This window comes from Leucoraja erinacea, chromosome 24, assembly GCF_028641065.1.
Source record: "Leucoraja erinacea ecotype New England chromosome 24, Leri_hhj_1, whole genome shotgun sequence".
NCBI classification, from domain to species: Eukaryota; Metazoa; Chordata; class Chondrichthyes; order Rajiformes; family Rajidae; genus Leucoraja; species Leucoraja erinaceus.
Genome location: NC_073400.1, coordinates 18,291,807 through 18,318,559, shown reverse-complemented (window position 1 = coordinate 18,318,559; position 26,753 = coordinate 18,291,807). Strand labels below are relative to the sequence as shown.

General features: G+C 44.2%; 1 protein-coding gene across 2 annotated transcripts in view; it reads right to left on the bottom strand.

The window, feature by feature from the left end:
- The window catches only part of LOC129708696 (copine-8-like), a 268,617-nt gene that overhangs the window by 137,710 nt on the left and 104,154 nt on the right, over window positions 1–26,753 (bottom strand). For both annotated transcript variants that reach the window (XM_055654624.1, XM_055654623.1), the window contains exon 7: window positions 6,023–6,086. In XM_055654624.1, coding sequence (XP_055510599.1) covers window positions 6,023–6,086 — 64 coding nt within the window. The remainder of the gene's footprint in view (window positions 1–6,022; window positions 6,087–26,753) is intronic.

Sequence of the window (26,753 nt, the reverse complement as noted above, 5' to 3'; positions counted from 1 at the left end):
TAAATGAGTTTTGACAATAAAAGGCAGGAGGAGAAACTGGTACCGAGGCACGAAGGTGATAGACTTTAACTAACCCAAGGAAATAAACAGAGTAATCAGTCCACACAGTGAAATGTTTTGTTCAATTTAAGTCTTTTCCCTTCACTGAACCCTAGTGGACTGGCTGTCAACAAGAGTTACAAATCAACACACTGGTTCCGAGTGCGTGCCCACTGAGTCAGGATTTGTTTCCCAACAGCATTGGAAGCGTTAACACCAGCTTCACCTGCCCACAAACTCAATTACTGACCTTTCAAGCTGCTGATAAACTCCCAGCTCTCGTATTGGCAGGTAGCATCAGGGCCCGATTCTACAACTTGAGCCCCCAAGAATGATCGGGTGGCACCACGAGCCGGCAGCTGTTCGTCCTTTTGACTTTTTTTTGTTTTTAGTATGTCTAAAAGTGTGTTTTAGTGTAAGGGGGTGTGGGCGGAGAATAGGGGGAAACTGTTTATTTAGTCACTTACCTCGGTGGAATGTAACTTTTCTTCTAGTTGCATTTTCGCCCTCCCTTGCGGCCTAACAGCATGGATTGGTACGGCCTCTCCCGGAGTCGGGCCCAGAGCTTCAGCAGCGGGCGCAGCGTGGACTTCCATCGCGGAGCCAGGCGATCCCTTACCGGGGGTACCAGGAGAAGTGCTCCGATCACTGGCCCGTGGACTATGACATCCTGAAGCCACGGTCTGTGGAGCTTCCAGCCGCGGGCACAGCGTGCACTTTCCATCGCGGAGTCTGGGATCCCTCGCCGGGGAAGAGCTCCAACCGCCGGCCTGTGGCCTATAACATCGTGAAGCCGCGGTCTCCGGTAGGAAGCGGCCGATTCGGGACTTCCAAGCTGCGGAGTGTCCGTCCGTCCCGACGTCGGAGTTTCGAGCATCTCGACGAGAGGGCCTGTATATCGGTTCGTCCATAGCAGCGCCGCGGAGGGTTCATGGCCCCGACAACGGGTGAACAAAGGAGGAGGACTGGCTGAACATTATTGCCTTCCACCACAGTGAAGAATGTTGATTCTTTTTGATTGTGTGGCTGCATGGTAAATCAAATTCCACCGTACCTTAAATGGTGCATGTGGCAATAAATGTGACCTTGAACTTGAAGGAGACTATAGAAAATGGTAGACACTGCCCGGTCCATCATGGGTACTGATCTACCGCTGAAGGGATCTAGAGACATAGTCTCAAAAAGGCAGTTAGCAGAGATCCCACACCACCTGGGCCGCGCTCTCAATTCGCGGCTACCATCGGGAAGAAGGTATAGTAGATAGATACAACATGCTGGAGTAACTCACCGGGTCAGGCAGCATCTCTGGGGAAAAGGAATACACTGTAGGTGATGTTTCAAATCAAGACCCTTGACTAGTGGTACGGCAATTGATGTTGTGGGAATTGCAGAGACATGGCTGCAAGAGGATCGGAGCTGAGAGCTGAATATTCGAGGTTATAATTCATATCGGAAAGACAGAGAGGGTGGGGTAGCTCTGCTGGTAAGGAATGACATTTGGTCCTTAGCAAGGAGTGACATAGGATCAGAAGATGGAGAGTCATTGTGGGTAAAGCTGAGAAATTGCAAGGGTAAAAAGACCCTGATGGGAGTTGTAAAGAGTAGCCAGGATATAGGGTACACCAGGAGATACAATCAGCATGTAAGAAAGGCAATGTTACAGTGGTCATGGGAGATTTCAATATGCAGGTTCAATATGACTGGGAAAATCATGTTGGTTCTGGACGCCATGAAAGGGAATTTGTAGAATGCCTCTGAGATGATTTCTTAGAGCAGCTTGTAGTGAAGCCTACCAGGGAAAAGGCAATTCAGGATTTAGTGTTGTGTAATGAATGGGATTTGATAAGGGAACTGAACGTAAAGAAACCACTGGGAGGTAGCGACCATTACATGATAAGATGCAGGGAGAAGATGAAATTGGATGTGTCGGTATTACAGCTGAGTAAAGGGGACTACAGAGGCATGAGGGAGGAGGGGGGGGGGGGGGGGGGAGAGAGAGCTAGAGAGTGAGAGAGTGAGATTTACTTGAATATAGAGAAATCAATATTCATGAATGTTGACGCCAAAAATGGACCATTGAAGGGTCTCGACCCCAAACGTCACCCGTTCCTTCTCTCCAGAGATGTTGCCTGCCCCGCTGAGTTGCTCCAGAATTTTGCATCTCTTCGGTTTAAACTAGCATCTGCAGTTCCTTCCTACACAGAAGGTACAGAAGCCCTGAAATACTCAAATTCCACATAGCAATCATCCACAATCTGCAACAGCACTGGCTGGATGAGGTCATTCAAAGATATTGATTGATAAATATTGGCATGGATGCTGGTAATGAATCCCTTGATAACCTCTGAACCAGTGCCATGACATCCTTTAGACACCTGGGACCTCAGTTCACTGTTTAGTCTGGATATTGTGATGCTGCCTCAGTGTTGCAGTAGAACCTACCTTGGACTGGGACTTTCTTTGGACTTCTTTTTCTATTATTCTTTTTCTCTTGTTGCCAGTTCAATAGCCTGTTACTTACAGTCATAGAGTGCTACAGTGTGAAAACAGGCCCTTGGGTCCAACTTGCCCACATCGGCCAACATGTCCCAGCTACGCTAATCCCACCTGCTCACGGTTTTCCCATATCCCTCCAAATCTGTCCCATCCATGTACCTGTCTAACTGTTTCTTAAACGTTGGGATAGTGCTGTTTCAATTACCTCCTCTGGCAGCTTGTCCACACCCCCACCCACTTTGTGTGAAAAAAATGATCCCTCAGATTCCTATTAAATATTTTCTCCTTCATCTTAACATCTGTGTGTGTGAGTCTGTGTGTGTGTGTGAGTCTGTGTGTGTGTGAGTTTGTTTGTGTGTGAGTCTGTGTGCGTGTGTGGGTGCGCGCGTCTCTCTGTCTGTCTGTGCGGGAGTCCTGGTGTGGTGTGTGTGTGTGTGTGTGTGTGTGTGTGTGTGTGTGTGTGTGTGTGTGTGTGTGTGTGTGTGTGTGTGTGTGTGTGTCTGTGTGTGTGTCTGTGTGTGTGTGGGTGTGTCTGTCTGTGCGGGAATCTGGCTGTGTGTGTGTGTGTGTGTGTGTGTGTGTGTGTGTGTGTGGTGTTTGTGTGTGTGTGCGCGTGTGTCTGTGTGTGTCGTGTGTGCGTGAGTCTGGCTGTGTGTGTGTGTGCGTGTGTGTGTGTGTGTGTGTGTGTGTGTGTGTGTGTGTGTGTGTGTGTGTGTGTGCGTGTGTGTGTGTGTGTGCGTGAGTCTGGCTGTGTGTGTGTGTGTGTGTGTGTGTGTGTGTGTGTGTGCGTGCGTGCGTGCGTGTGTGTGTGTCGGTCTGCGCGCGGTCAGTCGATTTACAAACCATTTCAAAGCCATTTATTTTTATATGCGTGTTTTTTTAAATGTAAACCAATTCTATGCTGAAACTTTATTAAATGCATGAAAGGACATCTGGAGAGCACATCCAGTGGCTCTTAAACTAAATGGCAAGCATGCCAAGCCAAGAGAATTCCACCCTTTAGTGATTGTGATTCCTTATTTTTAAATTATTAAACATAAAGGGGATAGGAGGACAAACATGGGTAAATGGGCCGAGTTTAGAGGGGCATCTTTGTCGGCGTGAGCGATTTGGGCCGAAGGGCCTGTTTCAATGTGGTATGACTCCCTGACTAGGAAATACGTAGCAATGATTTAATGTTTAACTACCACTCATATATCCTATTCCACTGATAATTCCTGCCACCCTCATGACCATTTACTAGCTTTAGTTTAGTTTAGCTTATATATACAGTGCAGAAAGAGGCCCTTTGGCCCACCGAGTCCGCACTGACCAACGATCCCCACACACTAACACTATCCTACACACATTAGGGACAATTTTACATTCATACTTCATCCATTCATCATTGTTGTAAACATTAGCGACGCGGTGGTGCCAATTTCCAATGGGAACGGTGACGGACGCACCACACCTGTCTGTCCTCCAGTTCCAGTTCCTCCACTGGAAGTATAGGATATTGGTGTGTGTGCTTTATCATCATTCCTTACAATGCTATGTACGACAGTGATCGCAACTTTTACTGAAGTGTGGATGGCCGTTGGCTCACTAGAAGCTCATCCACCATTTGACAGGTCTTGTTTTTGGTCCTGCTGGGGGTCCACAGCCCCCTCCTCACCTGGCAAACCAGGTTGGCGAGACGGTTTAGTCGTCGACTATCTGACCATGGAGCAGGTAGCACGGGATTACATGGCTCCCGTGGTGAAGGGAACTCCCCCCTGACCTGACCCGATTCATACCAAGCCAATTAACCTACAAAGCCATAAGTCTTTGGAGTGTGGGAGCAAACCGAAGATCTCGGAGAGAACCCACGCGGTCATGCGGAGAATGTACAAACTCCATACAGACAACACCCGAGGCTGGGATCGAACCCGGGTCTTTGGTGCTGCAAGTGCTACAAGGCAGCAACTTTACTTCTGCGCCGCCCAATCATTCAGACATCAATTTTCTTTCCCATTAAATCAGCAAGGGATCAACTGTGATTACAGGAACTGTTTTAATCAGCAGAAACAGGGAACCAAGAGATAAATGGAGCAATTTCGCTGCTGTGGCATTTTGTACTCTGAGCAGGTTGAACTTGGCAGTTCCTGCTGGATAATTAAAATGCCTGCCTGACTTGGAAGGGAGCCTCTGTTCTACGCCATCTGGGATTCTGAGATGCGCATGCATGGACCTTCACTGACATCTCAGAACAGTTCTTAACCCAACGGGGCGGCCCGGTGGCACAGCGGTAGAGCTGCTGTCTTACAGCGCCAGAGACCCGGGTTCGATCCTGACCACGGGTGCTGTCTGTACGGCATTTGTACCTTCTCCCATTGACCTGCGCGGGTATGCTCCGGGTGTTCCGGTTTCCTCCTCATCTACAATTTGGCTTAGGTAAAAAGTGTAAATTGTCCCCAGTGTGTAGAATAGTGCTAATGTATGGAGTGATCGCGGGTCGAAGGGCCTAATTCCACTCTGTGTCCTTAAACTGAACTAAAATGAAGGCTGTAAAAGTTAAATGATACATTTACCTTTGATGGCAGTCTTTCGGGCCAGAATTTAATCCCTTAATCAACCTCAATAATCTCATTACCTGGGCCCCATTCACATATATCCTTTCCTCTGGTCTCACAATTCACTCCTCGTCTTCCCTTACCTCACATCTTTTGTCTTTCCATTTTGTTGGTCTATGTCCAACCATCTGCCTGTCAAACTCCCCCTCACCTGTATCCACCTATCACTTGCCAGGTCCCCAACTCTCTTCCAGCTTTCTCTAGTCTACTACAATCAGCCTGCAGAAGGATCCCAACCTGAAACGTCATATCTATGTTTTCCAGAGATGCTGCCTGACCCGCTGGGTTACTCCAGCATTTTTGCCTTTTTTGGGGCCAATTATCTATTGCTTTTGTTGCATGTTAATGAGCTCTTGTGGTCTCCAGATCATCTATTCCAGTGGTTCCCAACCTTTTTTAGCTCATGGCCCCCTTGGGATCTTTTAATTTTTCTGTGGCCCCCCCTGACATTATTAGCGGAAAAAAAGTACTTCAATATTATAATACCTTCCATAAAAATATCAGTCTATTAATTGCACCTATATTCTCTTTTATTCTATTCCACAAACATCAAAAATATTTCAACCACATAGATTTAAATTTATTAGAACTGAAATTTAGGAGGCAACAGGGTGGTAGCTCTGTGGCCCCCTTCATTGAACCTGTGGCCCCCTAAATCCCAAAATGTTTCTGTGCCCCCCCTGAAATTTGCCATATGGCCCCAGGTTGGGAATCACTGATCTATTCCACAGACGAGAAAGACAGGCAACAGTTTAAAAATAAAAAATGATCCTATTGTTTTAAAGAACAACAAATTCCGAATGACTTTTCTGCACAAAAGTAAAAGGTTTATGGCACCCAAAAGGCACTTTCTAGCCTGATATACCTGCACAACAACTAAAGGTTTTACTTACCCGACAATTGCCAAGTTCTTCAGCTGACAGAACAATTATTCCACATTTCTTCCCGGGGATTCCACTGAGAAGAGAGAGAATAAAAGGTTATTGTAAAACATTCCATTTACTGTCAGAACCTGCACACATGGAAACAGAGAATGGTCAGAATAATGGGTGCAGAATAAATATTAGTAAATGCCCACTAAGATTGTAATCATATATGGTCTTTCCGCTGACTGGTTAGCACGCAACAAGAGCTGATCACTGTACCCACTGTACACGTGACAACAAACTCAACTCAAACATCATGAAAACAGGCCCTTCGGCCCATTGAGACGCTTGGACAAAGACCAGACATGAAAAGACAATTAGTGTGAGATAAGGATAGGAGAGGTGTGGATCGTGAAGTGAGAGAAAGGGAAAATAGGTGGAAAAGGACAGGAGGAAAGGGGGAAAGAGAGAGAATACATGTTTTCCAGAGGTGCTGCCTGACCTGCCGAGTTACTCCAGCATTGTATCTTTTATTGTAAACCAGCAGCTACATGGCTACACGGTGGCACAGTGGTAGAGTTGCTGCCTTACTGCTCTTATGGCGCCAGAGATCCGGGTTCGATCCCGACTATGGGTGCTGTCTGTATGGAGTTTGTACGTTCTCCACGTGACCGGGTGGGTTTCCTCCCACAACTACAAAGACGTACAGGTTTGTGGGTGGAATGCCTTGGCAAAAATGTAAAATTGCCCCTAATGTGTGTGTAGGATTGTGGTAATGGGCGGGGTCGCTGGCCAGTGTGGACTCAGTGGGCCGAATGGCCTGTTCCTGCGCTGTATCTCTAAACTAAACTGCAGTGCCTTGTGCTGCTACGTAGAAAATATCTTTTATTTTCAAGTTAAAGATTGCTTGACTTCTCCTCGTGTTGATGACACACAACCAGCATTATCGGAGCCGTTAGCATTTGAACTGGCATTTAGCAGCATCCATCATACGCTTGCCAAGAAAAGGGAAGGTGATAATGGAAAACAGTTCCAACTTTACTGAGGTAATAATGAAATATTGATGTGCCAAGTATGACTACAATGCAGGCATTTTCCAATTGCCAACAGAAATGTCAGTGCATGCCGAGGGATGATGCAGATTGATAATGCTTTGTCTGTTTTCATACACCCAGCGATGAAACAGAACCATTTGATAAACCATCACATTTTGCACAATAGACCAGGAGCTTCATATTAAATGGGAAATTCAATTTATCTATCAGAACAATAGCCACGTGCTCTGCTAATAAACAGAGGGTCTATTCTACAGAGATAGAGGATCTATCGTACTCAGTCTGAAGAAGGGACCTGACCCAAAACCTTGCCCATCCTTTTTCTCCAGTGATGCTGCCTGACCCGCTGAGTTACTCCAGCACTTTGTGTCTTTTGTAAACTAGCATCTGCAGTGCCTTGTTGCTACAATCCATTTTGCATATTGATTTTGATGAGATAATAAATAAATGGATTGTGGCAAATGTTAAACTGGGGAATTATATTTGATACAATCTGCAACAAGTATCATTTGGCCAGCGGAGCTTTGATGGGATATTGAAGGTTGTAGACTGTTATTTTGCATTGTATGTGGTCAAAATGCCGACAGAATAAATGCACTGGACATGAATGCTGATAACTATCCATTTGGCCATGTTGTAAGGATTTTACCGATAGGGCAGCACAGTGACGCAGCAGTAGATTTGCTGCTTCACAGGAGCCAGGTTAATTAGATGCTATAAATTGCCCCTAGTGTGTAGGATGCAAATCTGGGATAACACGGAACTAGAGCACGAGTGATCGTTGGTCAGCATGGACTCGGTGGGTAAAAGAGCCTGTTTCCACTCTGTATTTTTAAACAGTGAAAAGCTTTTGTTTGCGTGTTACCCAGTCAAACTGGATCATACCATACACAAGTACAATCAAGCCACAGCCAAGTACAACAGATAATGGTCAGAGAAAAATAGCAGAGTGCAGAATAAAGTGTTACAGTATTACGGCGTTACACTTTTAGTTTTAGTTTTACAGCATGGATGCAGGCCTTCCCTCCATTTAGTCCGTTCCGACCAGCGATCACACGTACACTAGTTCTATCCTACACACTAGGGACAATTTACAGAAGCCAATTAACCTGCAAACCTGAACATCTTTGAAACGTTGGATGAAGAAAATGGAGCACCCGGAGAAAACCCACATGTTCACACGAAGAACGTACAAACTCTATACAGACAGCACCATCGGACCTGGGTCTTAGATTCAGATTCAGATTCAATCTTTATTGTCATTGTGCAGTGTACAGTACAGAGACAACAAAATGCAGTTAGCATCTCCCCAGAAGAGTGAACATAGGATAATGAGCAATAAATATATATATACGTACATAGAGTAGTGGGGGGGGTGACTGGCAATCACCAAGGTGCAGAGTTAAGGAGGGTAAACAGACTGTGGCTGGGGTGAGGGCAGTCCTTGTCGATGCTGCACGCCCTTCACAGACATCGCTTGCTCTGGACTGAATGCCCTGGTAATGCAAGGCAGAAACACTACCGCTGCGCCACTGTGCCGCCCATACAGTTATAGAGGAACGGTCCGACGTCCAAAATGAGATTGGTTGGAAGATCGGGACTACACACCAGCCTATGTGTGTAAAGGGTGATACATTCAAACTATTTATATTTACAGTTACATGCATTACATATTTAGAAGTGAAAACAGGACTTGTTTCCAAGTGTAAATGCGCAGATGGAAAGTAGGAATCTCTGGAAGCAGCTTTTGGAAAGCTGCCTGTGCAAAAGTTTTTGCAACTATGATAAATAAAGTCAACATTTAGTTTATAGATACAGCATGGAAACAGGCCTTACAGCCCACTGTGTCCACGCCGGCCACTGGTTCTATGTTTTCCCACTTCCTCATCTGTTCCCCACACACCAGGGGCTATTTGCAGAGGGATAATTTACCCTCAAACCAGCACATCTTTGGGATGTTGCAGGAAAATAGGAGTACCCGGAGGAAACGCACGTGGTCACAGGAAGAACGTGCAAACTCCGCACAGACTGCACCCGAGGTCAGGATCAAACCCGGGTCCCTGGCTCTGTGAGGCAGCGGCTCTAACAACTGCACCAGTGCTTCGCCCAAATGTGTTTCTTACTTGAGCAGGGATCATCAATAAACACAAAATATAAGCACAAAATCAAACCGAGCTTGCGGAAATATTTTAAACATCAACTTCAAATAATTTAATCCTGCCTGATTACTCCAAATTAACATTATACAAAAAAAGAGAAAAATTATATTGATTTTTGTTTACAATTCACAACAGAGACAAACAGGAGACTGATATCATAACTTTATGACTCACTTTGTAATTTCAGTTGAATCTATTTCCAAACCCTTGGTCCATCCATTGTCATTGCCAATAGTACCCTCTCCATCGTTTGAATGAACATAACACGAGGTTTAATAAAAAGGATTTTGGTTTATACCAAAGATAGACCCAAAATGCTAGAGTAACTCAATGGGTCAGGTAGCATCTCTGGAGCAATTTGCATCTATCCTTGGCAGAAACCACCATCAGCAGTTCCTTCCTAACCATCTCTGGGGAGCATGAAATGGTGAAGTTTCAGGTCGGGATCCTTCTTCAGACACTAGGTTTGTACGATGTAACCACCATGGCAACCACAAACACATCCACAGTGAAAACCTCGTCAGATTATTAGGATATCTCTCTGCTCTTTGTGAAAACATTCCTTCTGCCTTTGTGAAATGTTTAGTGATATGGTTCCTAGCATCGACCTTGAATGAGCTAACACTGAAGTAATGGTACTTTAGGTTTGTGTGAACAGATGATTGGAACCATTTGAAGCTTCCTTAAGTCAACACTGCTTTTAAACATGCAAGTGCATGCCATTACCACGTTTGACCGGATGTTTATCTTGGATTCTCTTGGTGAGGTGCGAGGAATTGAATCGAATTGCATGAAATAGCCAACATGCCAACTGCATTACAAGTGATGTCTGTGAGTGAGATCTGTGATCAAGTGGGGAATACAACTGGTCCAACATGGACACCATCCATCCCATGATAAGTAACCAACATGTATGTATGTATGAGTAGTGGGCCCTGTATTTGTACCACAGGAGAAGTACCTAACAGGCAACCAAACCCAACAAAACAAGTCAATGACACATAACACCGATGCACATCCTTGGAGTTAACTATTGATGAATATTCCCAATGAATCAATTTGATGCACATCTTTAGACTAGAGATACAGCGTGGAAACAGACCCTTCGGCCCATCAAGTCTGGGCCGACCCCATACACTAGCACTCTCCTACACGCTAGGGACAATTTATAATTTTGCTTGTATTTGGAGTGTGGGAGGAAACCGGAGCACCCGGAGGAAACCCACGCAGTCACAGGGAGAACATACAAGCTCCGTACAAATAGCACCCGCACTCAGGAGCGAACCCGGGTCTCTGGCACAGTGAGGCAGCAACTCTACCGCTGCATCACCGTGCCACTAATTATCCCTCAGAAAATTGTTGAATGCCCAATAAAATCTTATTCATATTAAAATATTGCATTGAGTTCAACATTGCTACGTTATGTCATTCCATTAATAGAACATAGAACAGTACAGCAGAGTAACAGGCCCTTCGGCCCACAATAGCCATGCTGAACATGATGCCAAGATAAACCAAACCTCATCTGCCTGCACATGATACACAGCCCTCAATTCTCTGCATGTGCCTCTCTAATTGCCTCTTAAACATCACTATCGTACCTTCCTCCACTAGCACCTCTCTGTGTAAAAAGAACTTGTCCTGCACATCGACTGCCCCTCTCACCTTAAAGCTGTTCCCTAGTTCAGCATTAAAATATTTTTAATATTGTATAATATTGTACATAAACCAAACTGCTGACCGAAAAGGACAACTTTAAAAATCAGATTTTGAGAAGCAACACCTGGCTCAGAAAGCTCGGCATTGAACACAAGGACAGATTATATACCAGTTTCTCCTTAAGTCAGTGGTTGGATGGTGCGTTTAGTGTCACATGTGCAAAGTGCAAAGGCACAGTAAAGTTATTTTCTTCCAAACAGTCCAGTAAAGTATTTCCATTACCAAGCACATCCCAGATTAATAAATTGTATAGAAATAGTCTACAGATCCCGCAGGCAAAGGACACCATTTTGGCGCCATTTTCTAAGTCCAGTCCGTGCTGTAGGTATCAAAGGACCAAAAGGGTGGGGAAAACTCAAGGGTCTGCAACTGTGTCTTCATGCTTCCATTCCAGACCATTGCATAAACCAACCTCCCTTCCAATGACTCCATCTACATGCTGCCTCAGCAAGCCCACCAGCATAATCAACAACCACTCACCCTTTTCTCCCGTCTCTGATCAGGCAAGAGGCACAGAAGTGTGAAAACACACACCTCCAGATTCAGGGACAGTTTCTTCCCAGCTGTTATCAAGCAATTGAACCATCCTCTCACCAGCTACAGAGTAATCCTAACCTCCCATCTACCTCATTGAAAATCCTTGGACTATCTTTAATCGGACTTTACCTCACACTAAATGTTATTCCCTTTATCCTGTATCTGAACACTGTGGACAACTTGATTGTAATCATGAATTGTCTTTCCGCTGACTGGATGGCATGCAGCAAAAAAGCTTTTCACTGTACCTCGGTACACGTGACAATAAACTAAACGACACAGTCAGACAAAGGTCTACTTTGAAGGGTTTATTGAATCCCTTACAATTCTACTCCCTTCAATCAATGCGAGCCAACCTCACAAAGAATATTATTGGCAAACGTTAATCTTTGATCACAAACCAAGCCAGCAGATAGAAGTGAGAGGGATCATTTATATCCAAGTTTAGTTACAGCTGGCACATTATTAACTGAATGTAATAATAACAGAATCCTCACCTTAAGGTTGATGGAAATTATTCCCCAATTACTGAGTTCATAAAACTTCCATTTCTCATTCATTTCATTGTAATGAAACTACGCAATGGAAATTAAATTATGAATACATCAATTAAATTTTCAAATGAATAAAAACTGAGGATTTCACAATTAATCTTTGGACTATAGCACTTTAAAACGTCAGTATTTATTAGCAGTTACTACCAATAACACAATTATCCACAATTGCACAACATTCCTAGTGCATCGGGTAGGGTCCATGCTCCTGCCCTTCCTTCAATAGCATTGAATTTTGCAAATAGCCTACACGCTACATATTAATTAAGTTTAGTTTGGAGATACAGTGTGGAAATAGGCCCTTTAGCCCATCGAGTCCATACCGACCATCGATCACCTGTACGCTAGTACAAACCTATACACTAGGGACAATTCACAGAATTAACCTGCAAACCTGCATGTCTTTGGAATGTGGGAAGAAAGAAGGGGCCTGGAGAAAATCCACGTGGACACAGGGAGAACGCATAACCTCCATACAGACAGCACCCATAGTCAGGAACGAACCTGGGTCTCCGGTGCTGTAAGGCAGCAACTCTACCACTTGAATATCTATGATACTTTAAACGTTCAAACCATGGAGGATAAATTTCCAAATTAATAAATAAAAGTTAACACCTTCAAACTCAGGCAGAGGCAATGTGTTGGAAGGAACAGCAGATACTGGTTTACACCAAATATGGACACAAAATGCGGGAGTAACTCAGCTGTCAGGCAGCATCCCTGAAGAAAAGGAACAGGTGATGTTTCAGGTCAAGACCCTTCTTCAGACTCTAGAGAAAAGGAATAGGTGATGTTTCGGGTCAAGACTGCCAGACACTTTTATGAGGAATATTGGGAAGCCATGGAAAAACAAATGTACAAAGAAAGAAAGATAGGATGAAAGAGAGGGCGGATGAAACGTAGTGGATGTGGAGAGGATGTTTCCATTAGTTGGGGAGTCTAGGACCAGAGGGCACAGCCTCGGAATAAAAGGATGTATCTTTACAAAGGAGAAGAGGCGGAATTTCTCTAGAGGATGGTGATTCTGTGGAATTCATTGCCACAGACGGCTGTGGTGTCCGTCAATGGGCATTTTTAAAGCAGAGATTGATCGGTTCTTGGCTAATACACGGTGTCAAAGGTTGTGGGGAGAAGGCAGGAGAATGGGGTTGAGAGGGAAAGGCAGATCAGCCATGATTGAATGGCGGAGTAGACTTGGCCTAATTCGGCACCTATGAACTAATGAGAGGATGGACATAAGTATGTATAGATCTGAGCAAACAGAAAATAAATGTGGAAGAAAATGTTAAATGTCACTGTATAAAACAATGCAGAAATAATATTATCATTGCACAATTGAGGGAGATTGATTACCCTGGTAAAATTAGAAATTAGAGTTAAGCCTCGTGCAGCAGGATATGTAATTAGCCAAAGGTTCTGTGCACAGATATATTAAAGTAGATTCATTTAAACCATCTGTCATAAAGAATGTCTATAGAATTAATGCTTAATATAAGTTATATCATTATCTGAATATGTTCACCTGGGTAATTTGATTGATGAATTCAGCTGGTTTCTGTGAGAAAGATAAGTCTGAAGGGGAGGTGGAGATGAAGTACCAGGCAGTCAAACAGAATGAGTGAGATGCAGATTGGAAGCTTATATCCATTATCAGAGCCATTTGCATGCCAGCACCTCCACAGGACAAAAGAGATAGGTAATTTACTCAGGCAATGAGCAAAAAAAAGTCTGTAGATGTTAAAAAAGAGTGTGTGTGTGTGTGTGCGGGTGTGCGTGTGTGCGTGTGTGAGTGTGTGCGTGTGTGGAATTTGCACATTCTCCCTGTGACTGCGTGGGTTTCCTCCGACATCCCCTAGACATGCTGGTTTGTGGGTTAATTGGCCTCCAGCGCTCCAGAGAAAACAATCCAGGTTGGTCACACCTTAACTTATAGTCATTAGTTTATTGCAACATCCTGCTAAACCATCCAACACAGGCAGAGAAGTCTTTCAGAAGAGGCCTAATTATTACATGTTTTATACTATTCAACTTCCAATGCATGTGGCTTCTGTAACCATTTGTGCCAATTAATTACTATGATTGTTCCACACGGTCGATAATGAAGCTAACATCGCAATGACATGACAGGTTCATCTCAACAAGGGACATTTTAAAATAACAAAGTGAGCTTTCAAGGAACACATTCTTCAGCCCGCTCAATATTTCCATTCCGTAAAAATATATTAATGTCGCATCATCAGTTTTTTACTGTCCTGTTTTCTGAGTTAATGTTTCCTGAAAATTCTGCAAGTTTGATGCCTCCAGCAACCTCCAAGCTGTCCAATACACTATCGGTCCTTTTAATTCCAAGTTGGTCATTAAAACCTTTCTGCATTTATCACTGCAACCCATTAATACTGCAACTCAGTTAAAGCCAATGCTAATCAGTTAGATTAACACCATATTGCTTTTAAACCCAATGGTATTTAACTTGTATTATTCCCTTGAAAGAGAAAAAAATATCTATAGTTTGCTGACAACATAATGGCTGTTGAGTTTTCTGCCTAATTCCCTTTTTCCCCGTTGGTAGGCAATTAAAGTCTGGTGGAATTTACATATGCTTGAATTCTGCAGCACAGTTGCAGTTTATAAAACTGAAATGATACTGCCCTCACTCGATAAGACGTTATCATCAATAATTGGTGCCCCACTTTTACGCAATGAGTGCACGATGAAGCAATTGCTTATCAAATTAATCTTAGGAATGTGGAAGGAAACCGGAGCACCCGGAGAAAACCCATGCAGTCACAGGGAGAACGTACAAACGCCACACAGATAAGAGAGATAAGTTTTTTTTTGGCCTTCCATCACAGCAATGTGATGGATGTTTATGTAAAATGTAAATTATGTTGTGTCTGGGGTCTATTTGTTTGTAATGTATGGCTGCAGAAACGGCATTTCGTTTGGACCTCAAGGGGTCCAAATGACAATTAAATTGACTATTGACTACAAACGCCACACAGACAGCACCTGAAGTCAGATTTGAACCTGGATCTCTGGCGCTGTGAGGCAGCAACTCCACCACTGCACCTTTGTGTTGCCCTCTGTGACATTTGACTCTTTGAGTATACTCGGTACTTTTTTAGCAGGTTCATATCCAATAAAAAAAAAGAAACATTACCACTTGATAATTATGGGTTGATTTCAGCAACATTTGGTAATGACAACTTACAACAAAACCATTTTGCACAATTGGAGTACGTGATGTAGATAAAACTCTTCATGTTTCTGCCCTTACTGATCACGACGTCGACTTGAATATTCGGGTAAGTGTACACTACAGGTTAATGATGTGGCCACATGCCCAGTGCCTGCGTCTACATGCACAATGAAGGTTGGCAGATGCTGATGAAATGCATTGAGCCGAAATATTTCCTGCTTGTTTCCCTCCCGATTCTGCCGGAGCTGCTGTCATCTCCAGGGCTTTGTTTCTAAATCACAAAGTTCCAAGCACAAACCCCATGCAGTACAACTTGGTTCTCTGTGATATTGTGTTCTATTTTATTCAGCATAACTTCATAAGTCACAGGAGTAGAATCAGGCCATTTGGCCCATCGTCTACTCTGCTATTCAATCACGGCTGATCTGTCTTTCCCCCTCAACCCCATTCTCCTGCCTGCTCCCCATAAACCTACTAATCAAGAACCCGCCAATCTCCGCTTTAAAATTACCCAATGACTTGGCCTCAACCCTTGCAAACTTATGAGAAGCGACTGACTGGCGATGCTGGAAACTTCAGCAAAACACGAAACACAAAACTCAGGCAGCATCTGTGGAGGGAAATGGACAGATGACAGTCCGGATAGGGACCCTTCCTTGTGCTGGAGTAGGGGTAAGAAAATTTGAAAAGGTAGATGGAGGCTGTACAAAGCCCGTCAAGTGATAGGTTGCTCCGGAAGGATGCGTTCTCAGCCGCCTTCTTTGCTCCTTGTACACCCACGGCTGCGCAGCCACGTACAAATCTAATTCGATTTACAAATTTGCAGACTACACCACCGTTGTGGGCCGGATATCAAATAACGATGAGACAGAGTTCAGGAAGGAGATAAAGAACCGCATGTCTTCAATAAAAAATCAATCAATCAAAACTTTATTGTCATTTAGAAATACATCGATATATGCAATTCTAAACGAAATTCCGTTGCATTTGGCTCCCCGTGCAACACAAATTAAACCGAAGGATAAAATGGATAAAGAGACAAAATGGATAAAAAGATAAAATAGATAATGGCGGCTGCCCATTACATGGCATTCAAGAGTCTGATGGCTCGGGAGAAGAAGCTGTTGCAAAACCTTGACGTTCCGCTCCTTATGCTACAATATCTTTTGCCCAAGGGCAGCAGAGTGAACAAACCTTGATGGAGATGTGTGGGGTCCTTTATAATACTGCTGGCCTTAGACAAGCAACGTTTGCTCGCAATGTCCCCGATTGAGGGGAGAGAAGTCCAGATGATTTTTTCAGCCGTCCTCACCACTCTCTGCACGGACTTCCAGTCGGAGGCTTTACAGTCCCCAAACCAGAGAGAGATTCAGCTGGTCAGAATACTCTCCATGGTGCCCCTGTAGAAAGTGGCGAGGACAGGATGGGGGAGGTGAGCTCTTCTCATCCGGCGCAGAAAGTGCAAACGCTGCTGCGCTCTCTTAACTATTGATGTGATGTTATTTGACCAGGTCAGACTGTTAGTGATCTGCACCCCCAGGAACTTAGTGCTACTGACCAACTCATATCCTGGTGTTCACCTGGATCACCCATATTGAAGCAACGACCAAGAAAGCATACCAATGCCACTGCTTTCTTAGGCTTAGGAAGTTCGGCATGTCCCCAACAACTCTCACCAACTTCTACTGATGCGTCGTAGAAAGTATTTTATTGGGATGCGTCACAGCTTGGTTTGGGAACAGTTCTAAACAAGACCTCATGAAATTGGAGCCAATTGTGGACGCAGCCTAGACCATCGCACAAACCAACCTCCCTTCCATTATATCTCACACTGCCTCGGCAAGGCCAGCAGCATAATCGAGGAATAGTCACACCCAGGCCACGTTTTCCCCTCTCCCATCGAACAAAAGTTATAGAAGTGTGAAAACGCACACCTCCAGATTCAGGGACAGTTTCTTCCCAGCTGTTATCAGACAATTGAACCATCCTATCACCAACTAGAGAGCGGTCCTGACCTACCATCTACCTCATTGGAGACCTGTGAACTATCTTTATCCAGACTTTATCTCACACGAAACATTATTCCCTTTATCCTGTATCTGTACACTGTGTAAGGCTTGATTGTAATCATGCATTATCCTTTCGCTGACTGGCTAGCACGCAACAAAAACACTTCTCACTGAACCTCGGTACACGTGACAGGAACAAATTAAGCTAAACTAAATCGGTGTGAAACAGTAAGGAGAAGGGCTTAAGGTGCTAAAACTTGTAGACTTGAAAGCAGTGCCGCAGTGTGGAGTGTCAGTGTGGACCACATCTGGAGACTGGTGTTTGATGGTAGTTTGACAGCACAACTGGAAATGCAATGCTCACAAGCTGGTCTCTGAACCGCCTCTGGCTCCCTGTATGTCAACCAGAAGTACAGATTCCCATCAGTAGCTGACAGCTCACTGCTTATTGCCCATGAATAGCAACAACAAAAAACAAAATAAAAACAAAAAATCGCTAGTTAGTTTTCTCGTCGTCTGCTCTCAGTGTTCAGCCAAGTGGAGTGGAACAAGGCTCTGAGGGATAAAATGTAACCTCCAGACAGATTGCCACCTCTCAGATCCTTTGGCACTGAGATCGAGGAGGAGTGGGTGTACATTTGGGAGCGTGGAACAAGGGGATGATGACTCACGAGGAAGTCAATTTTTCTGAGTCCATCCATGAGGAAACTAGAAAAGATAATTCTCCAGGGGCCAATAGGCACAAAGTGCTGGAGTAACTCAACAAGTCAGGCAGCATTTCTGGAATAAAAGGATAGGTGACGTTTCGGGTTGGGACCCTTCTTCAGATCGATGTAGTTTAGATCTGAAGAAGGTTCCCGACCTGAAGCATCACCTATCCTCTTTCCCCAGAGATGCTGCCTGACCTGTTGAATTATTTCAGCAATGTGTGTCTATTTTTCAGTTTAGTTTAGAGCTACAGTGCAGAAACAGGCTCTTTGGCCCTCTGAGTCTCCGCCGACCAGCGATCACCCCGAACAGCGATCACTAGCACTATCCTACACACTAGCGACAATTTACAGTTTTCCCTAAGACAATTAACTTACAAACCTGTAGGTCTTTGGAGTGTGGGAGGAAACTGGAGAAAGAGGAAACTAGAACTCCCAGTTGTTGGTATCTTTGGGACAAACCAGCATCTGCAGTTCTTTGTTTCTGCATTCACCAGGGGTTAGCAGGGCGTAGCCTCTCTCTCTCTCCCTCTCTCTGGCTGTGTACAACCAGAGTCTGTGGCAGGTTAAAAGATTCAAGCAAAGTGGAAGCATTTCAGATGAGTCATCTGACACCCTCTTGTTTTGAGATAGAAGCCCGTCGGCCCATCAACTCCACCCAAAATGGTTACACGATCAAAGGGCAAGACAAAAACCTGGTGAAAAGGGATAAGTTTAGCTTAGCTTTATTTAGTTTTGAGTGAGGAAACAGGCCCTTCATCCCATCTAGTCCACACCAACCACCAATCACCCGTTCACTCTAGTTATTCCACTTTCTTATCCATTCCCTACATGCCAAGGCAATTTATAACAGATGCCAATTAACCTACAAACCTGTACGTCTTTGGGATGAGGGAGGAAACCCACGCAGCCACAGGGAGAACATGCAAACTCCACACCTGAGAACAGGATTGAACCCAGTTCTCTAGCACTGTAAGTTGCAGAGTTAGAGTCATACAGCACGGAAACGGGCCCCAACTTGCCACGCCGGCCAGCATGCCCCATCTACACAAGTTCCCCACCTGCCTGTGCTTGGCCCATATCCCTCTCAAACTATCCTGTTCATGCATCTGTCCAAATCCCCCCCCTCCCCAGTCAAATTATTCCCAAATGTCTTCAGCTTCTAATCCAGGTGTTTCCACAGAAATCAGATGTTTTACCTATTCCCTTGGATGCCATCAATTCTCAGTAGCAATTTGCAAGGGCACCTGGCAAGGATGTACCAGCAAACGCCCTGCACTCAACCATTGAAGATAGAAATATTTAGGGACATTGATTTATTCAAGGGAGGCACAGTGGTGTAGCAGGTAGAGTTGCTGCCTTACGGCGCCAGAGATCCAGGTTCGAATCTGACCTCGTGGCCTCTAGTCACATATTGCCTTTGAGACGGCATGGGTTTCTCCGGGTGCTCCAGTTTCCACCAACATCCCAAAGATGTGCAGGTTGGTAGGTTAATCTGCCTCTGAAATTTCCCCTGGTGTCTAAGATGCAAAAGTGGGGTAACATAGAATTATAGTCTACTCCCGTTATTATGGACCTCTTTATAACGGATTTTAGTTATAGCAGACGAAATCTGTTGGAACTATGGCGCCCGTTTGCATTGGGAACAAAAGACTGAGTTTACATTACATTCACTTTTTTGTATTTATTTACAATGTTTGAAGTATTATGTATTTGTGTCCTTTCCTGTTTATTGTGTGTCTTGTTTAGTATATATATATATTAGCTTTTTTTCCCAACACCACATATTTACTATATCGACGTGGGCAATTTTGGATGAAGGGCCTGTTTCCACACTGTCTGATTCTAGGACTACCATTATTACTTGGTTACAGCGGGCAGAACCAGATCCTCCTGCCCCCCCCCCCCCCCCCCCCCCCCCAACGTGGTCCGTTATAACAAGGGTTATCTGTAGTGTGAACGGGTGGACGATAGGGACTCGATGGGCCGAAGGGCCTATTTGCTCACTGTATCTTTAAAAGAAAATCTGCAAATAAAACATTGAACTTTCCTGCCACAGTATCCATCTGCCTCATAATTGACTCCAAATCTTCTGTATCACTGCCTGGAAATTTATTTTCTAACAGCAATTGACACAACCTAACATATACAGATAAAAAATACACGCAGAGGAAAGCATCAAGAATGTTTGAAGTCTTCCAGAGACCAAAAATCTACAACGCACTTATTAAGACCCCGATGAATATTTCCTGGCAAGATATTCTACACAAAATCTTTTAAATTAATCTAAATTTCCTTGCTTTGGAGTGCTTAACTCATTGCATAGGATAATGGTTTACACTTGTATGGCATTAACAAATCTGGCTACTGCTGCAGTTTCCAGTATTAAGATATCACGATTTCTAAGGATCAAAGCCAATGCAATAAAGCATTTTGCCTCTCAAGACCGTTTTTTTTTTTTACAGTAACAGATCTTATATCAATTAGACAGCGCTCACCTCCCTTAGGGTTTTGAAAAACACGGCAAAAACAACAGCAATAAATTATTTTCAGCAACATTATTTTACATCACTGATGCAGGATAACTAGTGAGCGAGGGTTTGAAGGTTGTGCATACACTGCACAACATAACTGGAGAATGATGGACCATTAATCTTGTATTTCCAAAAGTCAGAGAGCCATAAAATGCAGAAACAAGAAACTGCCGGATGCTGGAATGTTGAGTAAAAAAAAAGTGCTGGAAGAACTCAGTGGGTCAGGCAGCATCTGTCGAGGGAATGGAGGTTCACTTTTGGGGTCAGAACTCTTCTTCAGACTGGCGATGTTTCAGGTCAAGGCCATTCTTAGATTGGCCTTGTTTTGGGTCATGACCTTTCTTCCGTACTTCAGAAGAGAAGAGTCCTGACCAAAAACATCGTTCACACAGTGGGTGGCTATGTGGAACGTGATGCATACGAGGAAATAGTTGAGGAAGGTATTACAATGACATTTAATAGACTTGGTTAGGTAGATGGATAGGAAAGGTTTAGAGGGATATCGGCCAAATGCAGACAAATTAGACCAGCTGAGATGGGCATCTTGGTCGTTATGGACAAATTGGGCTGAAGGGCCGGTTTCTATGTTGTATGACTAAGATTCTATGTTGAATTTGCACAAGCAGGTACAATAAAGAGCTTCTTCTACAAGGCAGACCAGTGATTGCAAAGACAAGGATGCTGGAATCTTGGGCAAAAAAAACCAGGTGCTTGAGGAACTCAGCGGGTCAGACAGCATCTCTGGAGAACATGGATAGGTGATGTTTCAGGACAGGTTCCCTTTCCTTCAGTCCAAAGTAGGTTCCCTTTCCTTCAGTCCAAAGTAGGTTCCCAACCAGAAACGTCTCTTATCCCTGTTCTTCAGAGATGCTACCTGGACAAGACACCCGCTGAGTTAGTCCAGCGCTTTGTATCTTTACCTGTGGAGGGAATGGATAGATGATGTTTTGGGTTGGGAACCATTCACCAGACTGTGTGGGAGAAGGCAGAAGACAGCTGGTGACTCTCTGCATGCTGTTCCAGAAGAGGATCCATTGTACTCATGCACAGTATGGTTGACTGGATGGCATGCAGAACAAGCTATTCACTGTCTCTCCGTATGACGTGACGATAGATAAACTAAACAGAACTACAGTCGCTAATATATTGTGCATTTGCAACCAGGAACCTTTCACACATTTGGTCAAGGTACAGATGAGTTGCTGCCCGAGTCACGTCACGTGACAGATCATGTATCCAACACTTTTCCTAACTGAAGGGGGAAGAAAAGAAATCCAATCAAAATGGAAGATTTTATGCACCAGATAATTCTGGGTTATTTAGTATTTAACTCTGACGCATATTTCACAAAAAACACCCCTAGAGACACCATCAAAAGACTTTAGACTTTAGAGATGCATCATGAAAATGCACGTTGGCCCACCAGGTCTACACTGATCAGCGAACACCCTGTACACTGGCACTATCCTACACACTAAGGACAATTTACAACTTAGCCAAAGCCAATTAACCTATAAACCTGCACGTCTTGGAGTGTGGGAGGAAACTGGAACACCCGGAGAAAACCCACGTGGTCACAGCGAGAGCGTACAAACAGCGCCCTTAGTCAGGATCGAACCCTGGTCTCTAGCACTGTGCGGCAGCAATTCTACTGCTGTGCCACCATGCCACAAGCTTACAGACACCTTTGCAATAAAAAGGTTAAATAAAATTATAATATCTCTCACTCGCACATGTGCACGCACACTCTGCAATATGGCAGCAAAATATTCCACCAAACTCCTCTGGAACAGAGGTGAAGCATTTATGACGAGAGAAAGATGTTAACACTGTCTTTCTAAAGCATTGAGATGAACTTGATGCATTCATGTTTGGCCTTTATGTAATGACATTAGCCAGGGTGATTTCTAAAGCAAACTGTGTTGTTAGTCGTGTTACTAGGGCACCAGGTCAGAAAATCTGTTTCAACACAAGAAATGATTGTCAGCATCATTTGTAAAAGCCTCTGAGATTCTGTTGGTGAACTTTATCAGCTGTATGAGGGCAAAATGAAAGGTGTCGGATGGGATCTCCATTATTTATCTGCCATGTGATCGCATTGATTGATACTGAAAGATAAATAATGGTCAGGGAATCCACCTAGATAGTTTAGAGACACAGCATAGAAACAGGCCCTTTGGCCCACTGAGTCCACGCTAACCATCGACCATCTGGTCACACTAGTTCTATGTTATCCCACTTTCTTATTCACTCCCTACACACTGGGGGCAATTTACAGAAGCCAATGAACCTACAAACCTGCAGGTCCATGTGGGTACCCGAAGGAAACCCACATGGTCAAAGGAAGAACGTGCAAACTCCACATAAACAGCACCAGAGGTCAGAAATTGGAACATGCAAATGCAGGCAATGGAGGATATGGATCGTGCGCAGGCAGAGGAGATTAGTTGAACTTGGCGTCATATTTGGCACGGACATTGTGGGCTGAAGGGCCTGTTCCTGTTCTGTACTATTTTCATGTAGAATAGAATAGAATATATTTGTATTTGCCAAATGTGTACACATAGAAGGAATTTGCCTTGGTGCTTTGCTCGCAAGTAACAACATGATATACAGTAGACAATTAAAAATAAAGCATTATAATTTAAACATGTGAAGAATGAAATAAAATATCAGAGCACAAGGAGGCTACAGACTTTTGGCTGTTGAGTAGAGCGGCTGCTCGTGTAAAAAAGCTGTTTTGATGTCTGGCTGTGGCGGTTTTGACAGTCCGGAGTCGCCTTCCAGAGGGAAGTGCTTCAAGGAATTTGTGGGCAGGATGAGAGGGGTCAGAGATGATCTTGCCCGCTCACTTCCTGGCCGTTGCAGTGTACAGTTTGTCTATGGAGGGAAGATTGCAGCCAACAACCTTCTTGGCTGATCGAATGATGCGTTGCAGCCTCCGGATGCCATGCTTGGTGTCTAAGCCAAACCAGACCATGATGGAGAAGGTGAGGACAGACTCTTCGAAGGCAGTATACGACTGGACCATCATTGCTTGTGGCAGATTGTGTTTTCTCAGCTGCCACAGGAGAGACATCTTCTGTTAGACTTTTTTGACTGTGGAGTGAATGGTGACCTCCCATTCAAGGTCCCTAGAGATGATGGTTCCAAGGGTATTGTCCGATTCACCTGTACTGCATTGCGGACATTGAACATTGTCAATGGAACTGATATGCTACAATACTGAGAACTATATTCGGAACTATTTTCTTTGCCTATTGTACTCTAGTTCAGCTTGATTACATTGATGTAAATCGATCCCCTCTTCCGGCTTTCTTCCCCCCCCCCCCTCTATAATCTTCTTGAAGAAGGGCAGCACGATGACACAGCGGTAGAGTTGCTGCCTTCCAGCGCCAGAGACTCAAGTTAAATCCTCACTACGCTGTCCCTACGAAGTTCGTATGTTCTCCCTGTGACCACATGGGTTTTCTCCAGGTGCTCCGGTTTCCTCCCACACTCCAAAGATGTGCAGCTTTGTAGGTCTCAGTTTTTTTAAATAATTATAAATTGTCCTTAGTGTGTGTAGGATAGCGTTAGTGTGCGGGGATCGTTGGCCAGTACAGAATCGGTGGGCCGAAGGGCCCGTTTCCTCACTGTATCTCTAAACTAAACTGAACTAAAAGGGTCCCAAACCGAAACGTGACCTGTCCATGTTCTCCAGAGATGCAGAACAAAGCTTCTCATTGTACCAAGGTCCATGTGACAATAATGAATCTGAACGTAAATCTATGTTAATCCTAATATAGAGGAACAGTTTGTGAGAGAAATGGTAGCACGAAGCATAAGCAGTCAATGGAACACATCTGTAGCACATGAATTCAGATGTTATTTATCAGCGCGTCTGCCAGGTGATGGATAGCTTCTGACATCTACGAAAAGACCACGGGCAGTCGAGAGCTCTCAGTGCCGACCTCCCACAGCTTAGAATCTACTGAAACCTGCCTGGACTGACAGCCCACCTCCCTGTTCCCTTCAGCAGATTCACCCATGCGCTGCTGAGGACAATATTCCCTCGTCATTTTGACAGAAACCCCGATGCACGGCAGAATCCAGAATGGAGAAAGTTAGAACATAGATCATAGAACAGTATAGGCCCTTCAGCCCGCAATATCTGTGCCAAATATCAATGATTCACTGGTGTTTTTATTGTCATGTGTGCGAATTGCTAACACACTGTGAAATGCGTTTTCATGCTAGTAGTCCAGTTGTGTGTTGCCATATCCCGATCCTCGATTCGCAAGTGTACAGAAATAGTCCACTGATCCGGCATGCAAGGGGCGCCATGTTTTGGCACCATTTTCAAAGTCCGCACTAGTTCTAATGAGTGGTGCCTGTTCTAGAACGTGATGCCAAGACTAACTCTCAACTGCCTGCGCATGATGCATATCCCTCCATTCCTACATATCTATCTGCTTATCCAAAAGTCTCTATATGCCTCCACCACCACCCCCCAGCTACACTCCAGGCACTCACTGCCCTCTGTGTAAAAATACTTGCCTCACACATCTCCTTTAAACGTTGCCCCTCTCGTCCTAAAGTTATACCCTCTAGTTGTTGATTATTCCATCCTCAGACAAAGATTCCTGATCTCCCCTATTTATGAGTCTTGTGATTTTATATTTGTGGTTTCCCCACAACCTCTGGCATTCATGAGAAAACAATCTAAGTCTATTCAACCTCTTCTTGCAGCTAATAGCCTCCAATCCAGGCATCATTCTGGTAAACCTCCTCTGCTCCCTTCCCAAAGCCTCCACATCCTTCCTGCAATGGGAACTGCACCTAATATTGCACATGGAGCCTCACCAAAGTTCTGTAATTTGCATCATGACCTCTTGACTTATCGTGAATGCCCCGAGCAATGAAGGCAAGGAAACCATATGCTTACCTTGTGAATGGAGTAGGGGGCAGAACTTCTCCAATGCCAATCACCATCCACCACCCCCCTCCCTCCCCCACCTGTATCCACCTCTCATTTGCCAGGCTTTGTCCCACCTACAGCTCACTTTTCCAGCTTTCGCCCTGCTGCTCCATCAGTCTGAAGAATGGTTCCCAACTCGAAGCGTCATCTGTCCATTCCCTCCACAGATGCTGCCCGAGTCAGAGTTCCTCCAACACTCGGCTTCAGGCAATATCAAGCCAGTCCAGATTGATCTCAATTCAAAATGTCCAAAATTTTGTCACTTCCTTTTAATCTTGAATTTTGTCTGCAAGGCACTTTACAAATCCAGTGTCAATCAGATTAGAAGTGCCTTGAGCGGCCCTTATTAATATTTAATCCGAGGTGCTAAAATAATAACTGTCAGTGTGCAAGGCATGCAGAAAGGATCAACCCTGAGGAATGCTGGAGAAAGCAGATAAAGGAAGCAAGTTCCAGCTCACGGTCGACAGGGAATCTTTACTGATACCAATCTGCCCAAAATCAAATGTTTGAATGTGGTTAGGGAGCTCATTATCATGGCATTACCAGACTTGATTAAGTTTAGTTTAGTTTAATTCAAGTGTATTTAAAATATGGACAGCTACATGGATAAGACAAGTTTGGAGGATTATGGACCAAGGGCAGGCAGGTGGAACTAATGTAGCAGGGACATGTTGGCTGGTGTGGACAAGTTGGGCTGAAGGGTCCGTTTCCACACTGAATCATCACTCTATGACTCAATGACCTTAATAAAAATAATTTGATTTTTTAAAAAGACAAAAAATGCTGGAGTAACTCAACAGGTCATGTGGCATCTCTGAGGAACATAATCTTTGTCAAGCAGCATCTGCTGTTCCTTGTGTCCCCATAATTTGATTGAAACCAGTTCAGTAGAATTAATTACAAAGCGTTGGAACTGCATCAACCAGTACACAATTTTATTGTATCATTTTAGTTAGCGTGAAGGTAATAGTGGGCCAGAATTAACATTGGAAAACAATGGGTTTCATTCATTTTATGTTAATGGAGGGTTATTTACAAAATATCCACAGTACCTTTGCTTTTAAATACCTTGTGTAAAAGGGGCTGTAAGCAGCAGCCAATTCTGAATGCTCCAGAATATCACATCGTCACCCGGTGCACATTAGTGTGTAATTAAACCAATGTTCTGGAAACCAGAGTTCTAAATTCTACAAACGAGCGCTGAAGAATTTCAATTCAGTTAATTAAACAAATCTGGATTGCAAAAGTGGAGTCAGTAAAGGTCACCGTTGAAGCCAATTGATTTGTTGGATGACCCCTCATCTGGTTCAATAATATCCTTT